The sequence below is a fragment of the Pleurodeles waltl genome, chromosome 8 (genome assembly GCF_031143425.1).
Source record: "Pleurodeles waltl isolate 20211129_DDA chromosome 8, aPleWal1.hap1.20221129, whole genome shotgun sequence".
Classification (NCBI taxonomy): Eukaryota; Metazoa; Chordata; class Amphibia; order Caudata; family Salamandridae; genus Pleurodeles; species Pleurodeles waltl.
Window position 1 is genome coordinate 1,403,831,582 of NC_090447.1, and position 12,952 is coordinate 1,403,844,533.

Here is a 12,952-nt window from a genome sequence, read left to right on the forward strand (position 1 = left end):
CCATTTTCGAGTGCTGCAACCTCAGTAGGAATCCTCAACACAGAGCCCATCATCTATGTCACTGTGTAACACAACACCAATGTCTTGGGCCTTGCATGCCTGACACAGAGATGAACTAGTGAGTGATTACCTTCTGGGCACAAAAGGAGACCACAGGAAACAGTTATACTGGCTATGGTGGACTGTTAGCCAAAGGCAGTCTTGGTAAAGAGGGCACCCTTGCAGTTGATGCAGCTTTGATACCAGTGCAGGTAGTGACTGATGAAAAAGGCAGGGACACAGCAATATCCCGCGGGGAAACCAAGCAGGTATGGATAAGGTTCCTCAGTTTCTTGGGAGAAAACCAAGATGTAGGCTTCTTTTACTTCCCTTTTACAACAGAGGTCCCAGAGGAACCTTGTAGGAAGTTGCCTCTGTATATACTATCTCAAACTAATATCTAGTGTGCACAGAGCCCAAGGGTTCCCCTTAGAGGTAAGATAGTGGCAAAATTAGATAATTCAAATGCTCTACTTGTGGTATTGTGTTCGAGCAGTAGGCTTATCAGAGGGTAGTGTTAACCATTTGTTGTACACACACAGGCAATAAACGAGGAACACACACTCAAAGACTAACTCCAGGCCAATAGCTTTTATATAGAAAAATATATTTTCTTAAGTTAATTTAGAACCACAAGTTTCAAGATTTGAAGTAAATACATAAAACGCAAGGTACTCCATACAAGTAAGTTAGGAACTTTGAATTAGAGCAGTAACATACACAGTTTTTGTTAAAATGGCAATAAGCTACTTTAAAAGTGGACAGTGCAAAAATCAACAGTTCCTGGGGGAGATAAGCAAAGCACTTACAAGTCTAAGTTCCTGGGCATAGGCAGCTCACCGTTGGGGGTTCAAGGCAACCCCAAACTTACTGCACCAGCAACACAGGGCCGGTCAGGTGCAGAGGTCAAAGGAGGGCCCAAAACACATAGGCACCTCTGAAGAACAGGGGTGCTCCGGTTCCAGTCTGCCAACAGGTAAGTACCTGCGTCTTCGGAGGGCAGACCGGGGGAGTGGGGGGGGGGGGGGGGGGGGGGGGTTTGTAGAGCACTGGGTGGATGGGGGGCGCACAAGTAGGCACACAAAACACAGCCTCAGCAGCACAGGCGTCGGGTTAATAATAGAAATCAATGGTGGGACCCGGGGGTCACTCTACCGGTGCAGGCAGGGCAACGGGGGGCTTCTCGGGCCAGCCACTGACTGGGCTAGGCAGAGGGTCACCTGATTGTCACTCCTGCATGGAAGTTCGGTTCCTTTTGATCCTGGGGCTATGGGTGCTGTGCTTGGTCCTGGCGTCAGGTTCCTTGTTACAAGCAGCCGTGGTCAGGGGGAGCCTCTGGATTCTCTCTACATGCGTCGCTGTGGAGGTCCAGGTGGGGGCGGTGGGGGGTGGGTTGGGGCGTCTCTCGCTACTAACAGGGTCGCAGTCACCTGGGAGTCCTCCCTGTAGTGTTGGTTCTCTGGAGGGTGAAGAGGGTGAAGAGGGTGAAGAGGGTGAAGAGGGTGAAGAGGGTGAAGAGGGTGAAGAGGGTGAAGAGGGTGAAGACTCACGCTTCCAGCAGGAAGAGTGAGCTCTTTAAAAGTGGCTTCTTTGTTGCAAAAATTTTGCTGTGGGTGAACAGTGCAGCTGTTCTTGGGAGTTTCTTGGTCCTTCGGGTTTCAGGGCAGTCCTCTGAGGCTTCGGAGGTCGCTGATCCCCGTCGGATGAGTCACTGTGCAGTTTTCTTTGAGTCTGGAGACAGGCTGGTAGGGCTGGGGCCAAAGCAGTTGTCGTCTCCGTCTCTGCGGGGCTTTCAGGTCAGCAGTCCTCATTGTTGTAGGTTGCAGGAATCTGATTTGCTCGGTTCTGGGGTGCCCCTAAATACTGAATTTAGGGGTGTGTTTAGGTCAGGAGGGCAGTAGCCAATGGCTACTGACCTGGAGTGGCTACACCCTCTTTGTGCTTCCTCCCTGAGGGAAGGGGGGCACATCCCTAATCCTATTGGGGGAATCTTCCAATCTCAAGATGGAGGATTCCTAAAGGCAGGGGTCACCTCAGCTCAGGACACCTTAGGGGCTGTCCTGACTGGTGGGTGACTCCTTGTTTTTCTCATTATCTACTCCAGCCTTGCCACCAAAAGTGGGGGCAGCGGCCGGAGGGGCGGGCATCTCCACTAGCTGGGATGCCCTGTGGTGCTGTAACAAAAGTGGTGAGCCTTTGAGGTTCACCACCAAGTGTTACAGTTCCTGCAGGGGGGAGGTGAGAAGAACCTCCACCCAGTACAGGCTTTGTTCCTGGCCACAGAGTGACAAAGGCACTCTCCACATGTGGCCAGCAACTCGTCTGGTTTGTGCCAGGCTGGCAGAAACTGGTCAGCCTAGCACTAGGAGTCGGACTGGTATTCCGGGGGCATCTGTAAGATGCCCTCTCGGTGCATTTTACAATAAATTCCACACTGGCATCAGTGTGTATTTATTTTGCTGAGAAGTTTGATACCAAACCTCCCAGATTTCAGTGTATGGAACTGTGGGGTTTGTATTAGACAAACTTCCAGACCATATACTCTTTATGGCTACCCTGCACTTAAAATGTCTAAGGTTTTGCTCATGCACATATACCCTCACCTGTCGTATAGTGCACCCTGCCTTAGGGCTGTAAGGCCTGCTAGAGGGGTGACTTACCTATGCCACAGGCAGTGTGAGGTGGGCGTGGCATTCTGAGGGGAGTGCCATGTCGACTTAATCATTTTCTCCCCACCAGCACACACAAGCTGTAAGGCAGTGTGCATGTGCTGAGTGGGGGGTCCCCAGGGTGGCATAAGACATGCTACAGCCCTTAGAGACCTTCCCCGGCCACAGGGCCACCATTTACAAGGGACTTATCTGAGTGCCAGGGCTGTGACAATTGTGGGAACAAAGGTACAGTTTAGGGAAAGAACACTGGTGCTGGGACCTGGTTAGCAGGGTCCCAGCACACTTTCAATCATAACTGGCATCAACAAAAGGCAAAAAGTCAGGGGGCAACCATGCCAAGGAGGCATTTCCTTACAAACCTCCACTAACCTGACTGAAATCCTAGGACCTCCAATGCCAAGGCTGGATTTTGGTTACATACATTCTTGATCCTTAAATCATTTCTAATTGTATACACTGCTATAACGTTGTGTTGATTTCCTTCACGCCATCCCCTCTGCCAGTCTTCCTACCTTTGTTGGAGCAATTTTCTTATAAGATGGCATTTTGGAATAGAAAAATAAAAATGAGTCAATGTCTTACTGTAGAACAAAAATGCCAACTGAGAAAAAGAAGCAGTTACAGAACTATTCTGAACACAGAATCTGTGTTCTAGACTTCCTTCTGGACAAGTAAAAAATTTAACTGGGAGGTCGGGTAGCCACAAGGAACGAGCTCTCCTGGGCTAGTCACCTTAAAGAAAAGGTCAACTAATTGCCTGTGCGACCTCAGCACGGATGTGTTTTCTATTTTTAAAACATATTTGAACTGTAAACAAAATGTTATGTTAATTCCAACAAGAATGACCAAACTTATGAAAATAATTAAAGCCCTGTATTGACACAGGTTTTAAAAACAAACTAAAAATAACTAGATTGTTGGAGCTTGTGGGGAGCCATGAAGGGGATAGTACTGGTCCTTATGATTTGCTATTATCATTATGTTGGAAGGATCCGGACTGCGATGAAGGGGACAAGAAATCTGTAGCAAAGCCAGTTTATACATGCTGCATACACAATAATTCCAATGACTGAATAAAAGGTGTCTGGTGGAAGAGGTAGCACAAATACCACGTAACCTCCAATTCAGGGGGAATTTAACACCCCAAACCTTATTTTTATTTACAACATACTCATCTGCACAGGCGTCGATCGTTTCAGAATCCTTCAAGTTCATATTTGAAGCTTCAGAACCTTTCTGTTTCTTTCTGCCATCAAACTCTGCTTCAACCAAAGGCAAGGAAAATTCAATTCCTAGGTGAAGGAAAAAAAAAAAAAAGAAACAAAATGTTTGGTTGTAGGGCACAAGATCTACCTTAATTTTATATTGCTGCTATGCCACAGTAACCAAAGACCATAAAACAACTCTACCTTCATTCCGCATGGCTTCTCTTAAACCTCGGGTGGTGGGCGACATGATAGCCGTCAAGGAATCACTTCCAGCAAGGCCAGCAGCACGAAACAATACGGTAAACTGATAGGTACAGACGTAGAAATATGGACACAGTTTCGCCTTCAGCATGTTGTACAAAGAAGTGAAACTAAGAGCCCTGTGAGATAATAGAAATGTGGGTTGGTATAAATATTTACTAAAAGGAGAAAATGATACACAGTGGAAGAAACCCAAAGATCAAACTTTTGTGCTGTGGTAAAAATGTAAGAAGGCAACACCATGAGCAGCAAAGGTAAGTCACTTCAGAGACAAAAGCAAAATGCACAAATGCTTGTTTACGGAAATGTTTGAAAACTAGATGGACGAAAAGGGAAGAACACAAACCACTTATTTGTGAATGAAAACATCCTGGCTTCCATTCCCCGTTGTGAATACCAATAAAAGCAAATCATTGTTTATATAAAAGTATTCACATTAATATAGCATATATGCCATGTCAACAAGGATTTAAAATGGCTGGATATGGCCTGACTGAAAAAAGATGGCAGTCACATTATTCTGAGTGCCAGTGTGAGACCTTAGCCTATTACTCACTCTTCTGACAGGTACATAACCCAACAAGCATCTGAGATCACAAGGGAAGCCACTAACACCTAACTGAACAGAGCGCCAGTCCCTCAGGCCTGTGGGCGTCAGAGATCTGGTGATAGGGCCCTGCCACTCATGCGCAACAAAGTAAAACAAGGCAGTTAGCGACAAGAGGGCAGGGCCACAGCAACATAGGAGCCGGGAGTGTAGGGCCACAGAAAAAGAAAAGGGATTGGCACAGTTGAGGATTCAATCTCCCATCCTGCACCTCACCTTGAGGCCTTGGAATACAGCCACAGGAAGCAATGTGGGATAGTCCGAGACGTCCCACACAACAAAATTAGACAAAGGCCTAGTGGTGCAGCAAGAATCTCTGGGCCTTAGAGAGACAGAGGCCTTGACCCTTACCAGACTGTTAGATCTGGTATCCTTGGCGTGGTTTGCCCCAGACATTTTGCCTTCTGACCTCCTGTATTGCAGACTTCATTTTTGCTGGCTTTAGGGTTCTGTGCACTTTACCCCTGCTAACCAGTGCTAAAGTGCAGGTGCTCTGTAACCGCAAACATGGTGACATTGGCTTTCCCCCGATTGGCATATTTAATTTACTTGCAAGATCACAGGAAAGTACACTATGTGCCAAGAGCCTGTAAATGTAATGCTACTAGTGGGCCTGCAAATGAATAAAAACAGATGATGAACGGAATGCTTAACAAATCAAACAGTCACAGATCAGGGCCTAAATCCATAGTTTGTTTGCTCACCACACCATTCCAATTTGGACCCATCCATAATCAGCTGTGACCCCCCCCCTCCCCTTGGGACCAGTCCAGCTCACACTGCTAGGCCAGGTCCTTCCCGAACCGGAAAACAAGCACCCTGGTACACGTTTCGGTGTATCACCCCTTATCAGCCAGGCTAGTTTGAATCCCATGTCATAGCGAGCAAGGGACCCACGTCTGGGCATACCCTTCCCACTTAAGGCAACAAAAGCAAAAAGAACAGTAGCACATTAAACATGCCTCAGGCCTGGCCCTGCAGAGCCTGTGTGTGTAGTTTTCAACTGCGATTTCGACCTGGCAAGTGCACCCACTCGCCAGAACCAAACCAAACCACACTTTTTAATACATGTAAGTCACCCCTAAGGTACGCCCTAGCTAGCCCCAAGAGCAGCTGCAGTGAATTTAAAAAGCCGGATATGTACTTTTAAGTTTAACATGTCTTGGTAGCGAAAAACGATTAAATTAGTTTTTCACTACTCCAAGGCCTATCTCTCCCTTAGGTTAACATTGGGATTACCTTAATACAGTTTTTAAATGTAATTTCCAATTGGGAAAAGTGAGAAATTTGGAGTTTGGCGCCTCTGGACTCAATTTAAAATCTCTAGTTATGGTGAAGTCGGATTTTAAGTTGCAAGTCTGAAAATGCCACCTTTAGAAAGTTGGCATTTTCTTACTTTAACCGTTCTGTGCCTCTGTCCGTCTCTGAATACACGTCTGGGGTGGGTGACAGATGGGCTTTGTGCATTCCCTCTAGACAATCACACAGAAAGGGAACTGAGGTGTGCCACTTACATCCTGATGGTCCACCACAACGCTGATGAGTCTTCCTCGGTTATAATGAAGGGAAGTGCTGGCACTTGTACCCAATTAGGGCTGTGCTGAATAACCCCTGTACAGTGTCTGGAGCCAGGAAAGGAAGGCCACGGACCTTGTGCACTTCAAGGCCTCTCTTTGAAGTCTCCCCCCCACTTCAAAGGCTTAACTGGGTCTAAGTGCTGGGTCACCAAACACCACCAAATGAGTACACTTCTGGATCTGAGGACATTCTGCCAGGAAGGACTACTAGGCTACCAGGAGGGACTGCCACGCTGCTGAACTACTGTGCTGCGTTGTCCTGCTGCTTCTCGCCTGGGAGTGAGAAGAACTGGACTTGCCTCTCCACATCCTCCAGGAACTTAAGTAATTCAAATGATTTGCTCACTTGCTTCCTGTCCTGAAGTCTCAGGGCCATCAAAGTGTTCCTTTAATTCTTCTTCAGCTGTTGGACTCTGACAACTGCGAGTCTTGCCCTGCCAAGAGGTGACAATTCTATCCTGGGCCTTAAAAAGTGGGCTTTGCAGCGGTCCTTCTAAAACACTGATGCATCAACACTGATCTGAACCACTGCATCCTCCCTCGACTCTTGCCACAAAGGACGAGTGTAAAGAAATGGCTCCCTGTTGCAGTTACCCCCCACTTTTTGCCTGATACTGATGCTGACTTGACTGAGAAGAGTGCTGGGACCCTGCTAACCAGGCCCCAGCACCAGCACCAGTGTTCCTTCACCTAAAATGTACCATTGTATCCACAATTGGCACACCCTGGCATTCAGATAAGTCCCTTGTACCTGGTACTTCTAGTACCAAGGGCCCTGATGCCAAGGAAGGTCTCTAAGGGCTGCAGCATGTCTTATGCCACCCTAGAGACCCCTCACTCAGCACAGACACACTGCTTACAAGCCTGTGTGTGCTAGTGAGAACAAAATGAGTAAGTCGGCATGGCACTCCCCTCAGGGTGCCATGCCAGCCTCTCACTGCCTATGCAGTATAGGTAAGACACCCCTCTAGCAGGCCTTACAGCCCTAAGGCAGGGTGCAATATACCATAGGTGAGGGTACCAGTGCATGAGCACTGTGCCCCTACAGTGTCTAAACAAAACCTTAGACATTGTAAGTGCAGGGTAGCCATAAGAGTATATGGTCTGGGAGTCTGTTTTACACGAACTCCACAGCACCATAATGGCTACACTGAAAACTGGGAAGTTTGGTATCAAACTTCTCAGCACAATAAATGCACACTGATGCCAGTGTACATTTTATTGTAAAATACACCACAGAGGGCACCTTAGAGGTGCCCCCTGAAACTTAACCAACTATCTGTGTAGGCTGACTGGTTCCAGCAGCCTGCCACACCAGAGACATGTTGCTGGCCCCATGGGGAGAGTGCCTTTGTCACTCTGAGGCCAGTAACAAAGCCTGCACTGGGTGGAGATGCTAACACCTCCCCCAGGCAGGAGCTGTGACACCTGGCGGTGAGCCTCAAAGGCTCACCCCTTTGTCACAGCCCAGCAGGGCACTCCAGCTTAGTGGAGTTGCCCGCCCCCTCCGGCCACGGCCCCCACTTTTGGCGGCAAGGCTGGAGGGAACAAAGAAAGCAACAAGGAGGAGTCACTGGCCAGTCAGGACAGCCCCTAAGGTGTCCTGAGCTGAAGTGACTCTAACTTTTAGAAATCCTCCATCTTGCAGATGCAGGATTCCCCCAATAGGGTTAGGATTGTGACCCCCTCCCCTTGGGAGGAGGCACAAAGAGGGTGTACCCACCCTCAGGGCTAGTAGCCATTGGCTACTAACCCCCCAGACCTAAACACGCCCTTAAATTTAGTATTTAAGGGCTACCCTGAACCCTAGAAAATTAGATTCCTGCAACTACAAGAAGAAGGACTGCCTAGCTGAAAACCCCTGCAGAGGAAGACCAGAAGACGACAACTGCCTTGGCTCCAGAAACTCACCGGCCTGTCTCCTGCCTTCCAAAGATCCTGCTCCAGCGACGCCTTCCAAAGGGACCAGCGACCTCGACATCCTCTGAGGACTGCCCCTGCTTCGAAAAGACAAGAAACTCCCGAGGACAGCGGACCTGCTCCAAGAAAAGCTGCAACTTTGTTTCCAGCAGCTTTAAAGAACCCTGCAAGCTCCCCGCAAGAAGCGTGAGACTTGCAACACTGCACCCGGCGACCCCGACTCGGCTGGTGGAGATCCAACACCTCAGGAGGGACCCCAGGACTACTCTGATACTGTGAGTACCAAAACCTGTCCCCCCTGAGCCCCCACAGCGCCGCCTGCAGAGGGAATCCCGAGGCTTCCCCTGACCGCGACTCTTTGAATCCAAAGTCCCGACGCCTGGGAGAGACCCTGCACCCGCAGCCCCCAGGACCTGAAGGACCGGACTTTCACTGGAGAAGTGACCCCCAGGAGTCCCTCTCCCTTACCCAAGTGGAGGTTTCCCCGAGGAATCCCCCCCTTGCCTGCCTGCAGCGCTGAAGAGATCCCGAGATCTCTCATAGACTAACATTGCGAACCCGACGCCTGTTCCTACACTGCACCCGGCCGCCCCCGCGCTGCTGAGGGTGAAATTTCTGTGTGGACTTGTGTCCCCCCCGGTGCCCTACAAAACCCCCCTGGTCTGCCCTCCGAAGACGCGGGTACTTACCTGCAAGCAGACCGGAACCGGGGCACCCCCTTCTCTCCATTCTAGCCTATGTGTTTTGGGCACCACTTGGAACTCTGCACCTGACCGGCCCTGAGCTGCTGGTGTGGTGACTTTGGGGTTGCTCTGAACCCCCAACGGTGGGCTACCTTGGACCAAGAACTGAACCCTGTAAGTGTCTTACTTACCTGGTAAAACTAACAAAAACTTACCTCCCCTAGGAACTGTGAAAATTGCACTGTGTCCACTTTTAAAACAGCTATTTGTCAATAACTTGAAAAGTATACATGCAATTTTTATGATTTAAAGTTCCTAAAGTACTTACCTGCAATACCTTTCGAATGAGATATTACATGTAGAATTTGAACCTGTGGTTCTTAAAATAAACTAAGAAAATATATTTTTCTATACAAAAACCTATTGGCTGGATTTGTCTCTGAGTGTGTGTACCTCATTTATTGTCTATGTGTATGTACAACAAATGCTTAACACTACTCCTTGGATAAGCCTACTGCTCGACCACACTACCACAAAATAGAGCATTAGTATTATCTATTTTTACCACTATTTTACCTCTAAGGGGAACCCTTGGACTCTGTGCATGCTATTTCAAAGTAAGGAATAGCACATACAGAGCCAACTTCCTACAACGAGGCTTCACATCGCTCAATGCATGGCTCAGGATCGATATACACCACCAGCCCCTGTGCATCATCGACTGCGTAGCTCGATGACGAATCACCTTTATCAAAAAAGGTTTGACGCTGCAACCCAGTGACATTGCATCAATGAAAGCGCGGCTCACTTTTGATGCATTCCCTGAGTGGACCACAAGAGTCGCATCAGCTCCTCGCCGTCAATGCAACCCTCCATCCAAGGTACTTTTCAGCAAGCCCTGCATGGGTCCTGTAGCTGGCCTGTCCCCACTGTGATCAGCCTGAACACTGGATTTCCCCCTGTCTAGTGCGGCCTCATAACCCTTTAGCGCTATTGACTTCTAAGCACTATACTGCAGTTTAATATTTAAAGAGTCAAAGCTCCAGTTCTACTTATTGGATTTTTGTCATTTTGGTCTGGTTCTACTCAAATATATTTCTGTATTTTTCTAAACTGATGTGGAGTCTTTTGTGGTGTTTTTACTGTGTTACTGTAATTTAAGTGTTGCACAAATTCTAACACACTGATGCATGAATTGGGTAGAGAATCAGCACCAATGTGCATCCAATCAAAAAGCAGATTCTCTGTAATACCACCCTTGGAAAAGGCAGTTAGGTGGCAATAGCAACTGTGAGTAAGGTGACTACACCCTGACCTTGTAAATGAGGGGGCAAGGGAAGACTTGAGAACTGAAATCGTCCCTGTGACCTGACAAGAGTTCTCCCTCAACTCCACGCCCCGCCACGTCAGCATTTAGGCCAAGAGAAATGGCAATAAAGCAAGAGGGCAGGTGAAACGTGGCCTGTCCGACACCCAAGTAACCAAACAGCAAAGGCTATACTCACACCAGCTCCAAGAAGCCAAAAAGGGCCTTCAGTGTAGATCAGGGTTAGAGGAGAGCTCCTAACACAACTCACTCCATGAGCAGGAGACCAAGTGAACAATAGATCAAAGGGACTGCAGTGTAACAAAGCCACTGCACCAACAGAGGGAAAACAAAAAGAGTGGCAGTTGGGGGCTGTAGGACGTTGGCTCTGTATGCACTATTTAAAAGTAAGGAATAGTATGCACAGAGTCCAAGGGTTCCCCTTAGAGGTAAGATAGTGGCAAAAAAAGAATTCTAATGCTCTATTTTGTGGTAGTGTGGTCAAGCAGTAGGCTTATCAAAGGAGTAGTGTTAAGCATTTGTTGTACATACACAAGCAATAAATGAGGAACACACTCAGAGACAATTCCAGGCCGATAGGTTTTCGTATAGAAAAATATATTTTCTTAGTTTATTTTAAGAACCACAGGTTCAAGATTTTACATGTAGTACTTCAAATGAAAGGTATTGCAGGTAGGTACTTTAGGAACTTTGAGTTAGCAAAATAGCATATACAGTTTTCACATAAATCGCATATAGCTATTTTAAAACTAGACAGTGCAATTTTCAACAGTTCCTGGGGGAGGTAAGTGTTTGTTAGTTTTTGCAGGTAAGTAAACCACCTACGGGGTTCAAGTTTGGGTCCAAGGTAGCCCACCGTTGGGGGTTCAGAGCAACCCCAAAGTTACCACACCAGCAGCTCAGGGCTGGTCAAGTGCAGAGGTCAAAGTGGTGCCCAAAACGCATAGGCTTCAATGGAGGAGGGGGTGCCCCGGTTCCAGTCTGCCAGCAGGTAAGTACCCGCGTCTTCGGAGGGCAGACCAGGGGGGTTTTGTAGGGCACACAAGTCAGCACAGAAAGTACACCCTCAACAGCGCGGGGGGCCGGGTGCAGTGTGCAAACACACGTCAGGTTTTCAATAGGTTTCAATGGGAGACCAAGGGGTCTCTTCAGCGATGCAGGCAGGCAAGGGGGGGGGGGGTGGCTCCTCGGGGTAGCCACCACCTGGGCAAGGGAGAGGGCCTCCTGGGGGTCACTCCTGCACTGGAGTTCGGATCTTACAGGTCCTGGAGGCTGCAGGTGCAGAGTCTTTACCAGGCGTCGGGATCTGAGGAGCAGGCAGTTGCGGTCAGGGGGAGCCTCGGGATTCCCTCTGCAGGTGTCGCTGTGGGGGCTCGGGGGGGGGGGGGGGTCAACTCTGGCTACTCACGGTCTCGCAGTCGCCTGGGAATCCTCCCTGAAGTGTTTGTTCTCCACAAGTCGAGCCGGGGGCGTCGGGTGCAGAGTAGCAAGTCTCACGCTTCCGGCGGGAAACGCATGTTGTTTTAAAGTTGCTCCTTTGTTACAAAGTTGCAGTCTTGGATGAACAGAGCCGCTGTCCTCAGGAGTTCTTGGTCCTTCTAGAGCAGGGCAGTCCTCTGAGGATTCAGAGGTTGCTGGTCCCTGGGGAAGGCATCGCTGGAGCAGTGTCTTTAGAAGGCGGGGGGGTGGGGGGGGAAGGTGGGGGGGAAGGGACAGGCCGGTAGAGCTGGGGCCAAAGCAGTGGGTGTCTCCATCTTCTCTGCAGGGTTTTTCAGCTTAGCAGTCCTCTTCTTCTTAGGTTGCAGGAATCTGAGTTCCTAGGTTCAGGGAAGCCCTTAAATACAAAATGTAAGGGCGTGTTTAGGTCTGGGGGGTTAGTAGCCAATGGCTACTAGCCCTGAGGGTGGGTACACCCTCTTTGTGCCTCCTCCCAAGGGGAGGGGGGCACATTCCTATCCCTATTGGGGGAATCCTCCATCTGCAAGATGAAGGATTTCTAAAAGTCAGAGTCACCTCAGCTCAGGACACCTTAGGGGCTGTCCTGACTGGCCAGTGACGACTCCTTGTTTTTCTCATTATCTACTCTGGCCTTGCCGCCAATGGGGCCGTGGCCGGAGGGGGCGGGCAACTCCACTAGCTAGAGTGCCCTGTGGTGCTGTAACAAAGGGGGTGAGCCTTTGAGGCTCACCGCCAGGTGTTACAGTTCCTGCAGGGGGAGGTGTGAAGCACCTCCACCCAGTACAGGCTTTGTTACTAGCCACAGAGTGACAAAGGCATTCTCCCCATGTGGCCAGCAACATGTCTGGTGTGTGGCAGGCTGCTAGAACTAGTCAGCCTACACGGATAGTCGGTTAAGGTTTCAGGGGGCACCTCTAAGGTGCCCTCTGGGGTGTATGTTACAATAAAATGTACACTGGCATCAGTGTGCATTTATTGTGCTGAGAAGTTTGATACCAAACTTCACAGTTTTCAGTGTAGCCATTATGGTGCAGTGGAGTTCGTGCATGACAGACTCCCAGACCATATACTCTTATGGCTACCCTGCACTTACAATATCTAAGGTTTTGCTTAGACACTGTAGGGGCATAGTGCTCATGCACTTATGCCCTCACCTATGGTATAGTGCACCCTGCCTTAGGGCTGTAAGGCCTGCTAGAG

The 12,952-nt window shown here is 49.0% G+C and overlaps 1 protein-coding gene across 1 annotated transcript in view; it reads right to left on the reverse strand.

The window, feature by feature from the left end:
• The window catches only part of DONSON (DNA replication fork stabilization factor DONSON), an 82,806-nt gene that overhangs the window by 34,795 nt on the left and 35,059 nt on the right, over positions 1–12,952 (reverse strand). The window contains exons 5-6 of the mRNA XM_069203544.1: positions 4,121–4,299; positions 3,883–4,003 (exon numbers count right to left, since the gene is read on the reverse strand). Coding sequence (XP_069059645.1) covers positions 3,883–4,003; positions 4,121–4,299 — 300 coding nt within the window. The remainder of the gene's footprint in view (positions 1–3,882; positions 4,004–4,120; positions 4,300–12,952) is intronic.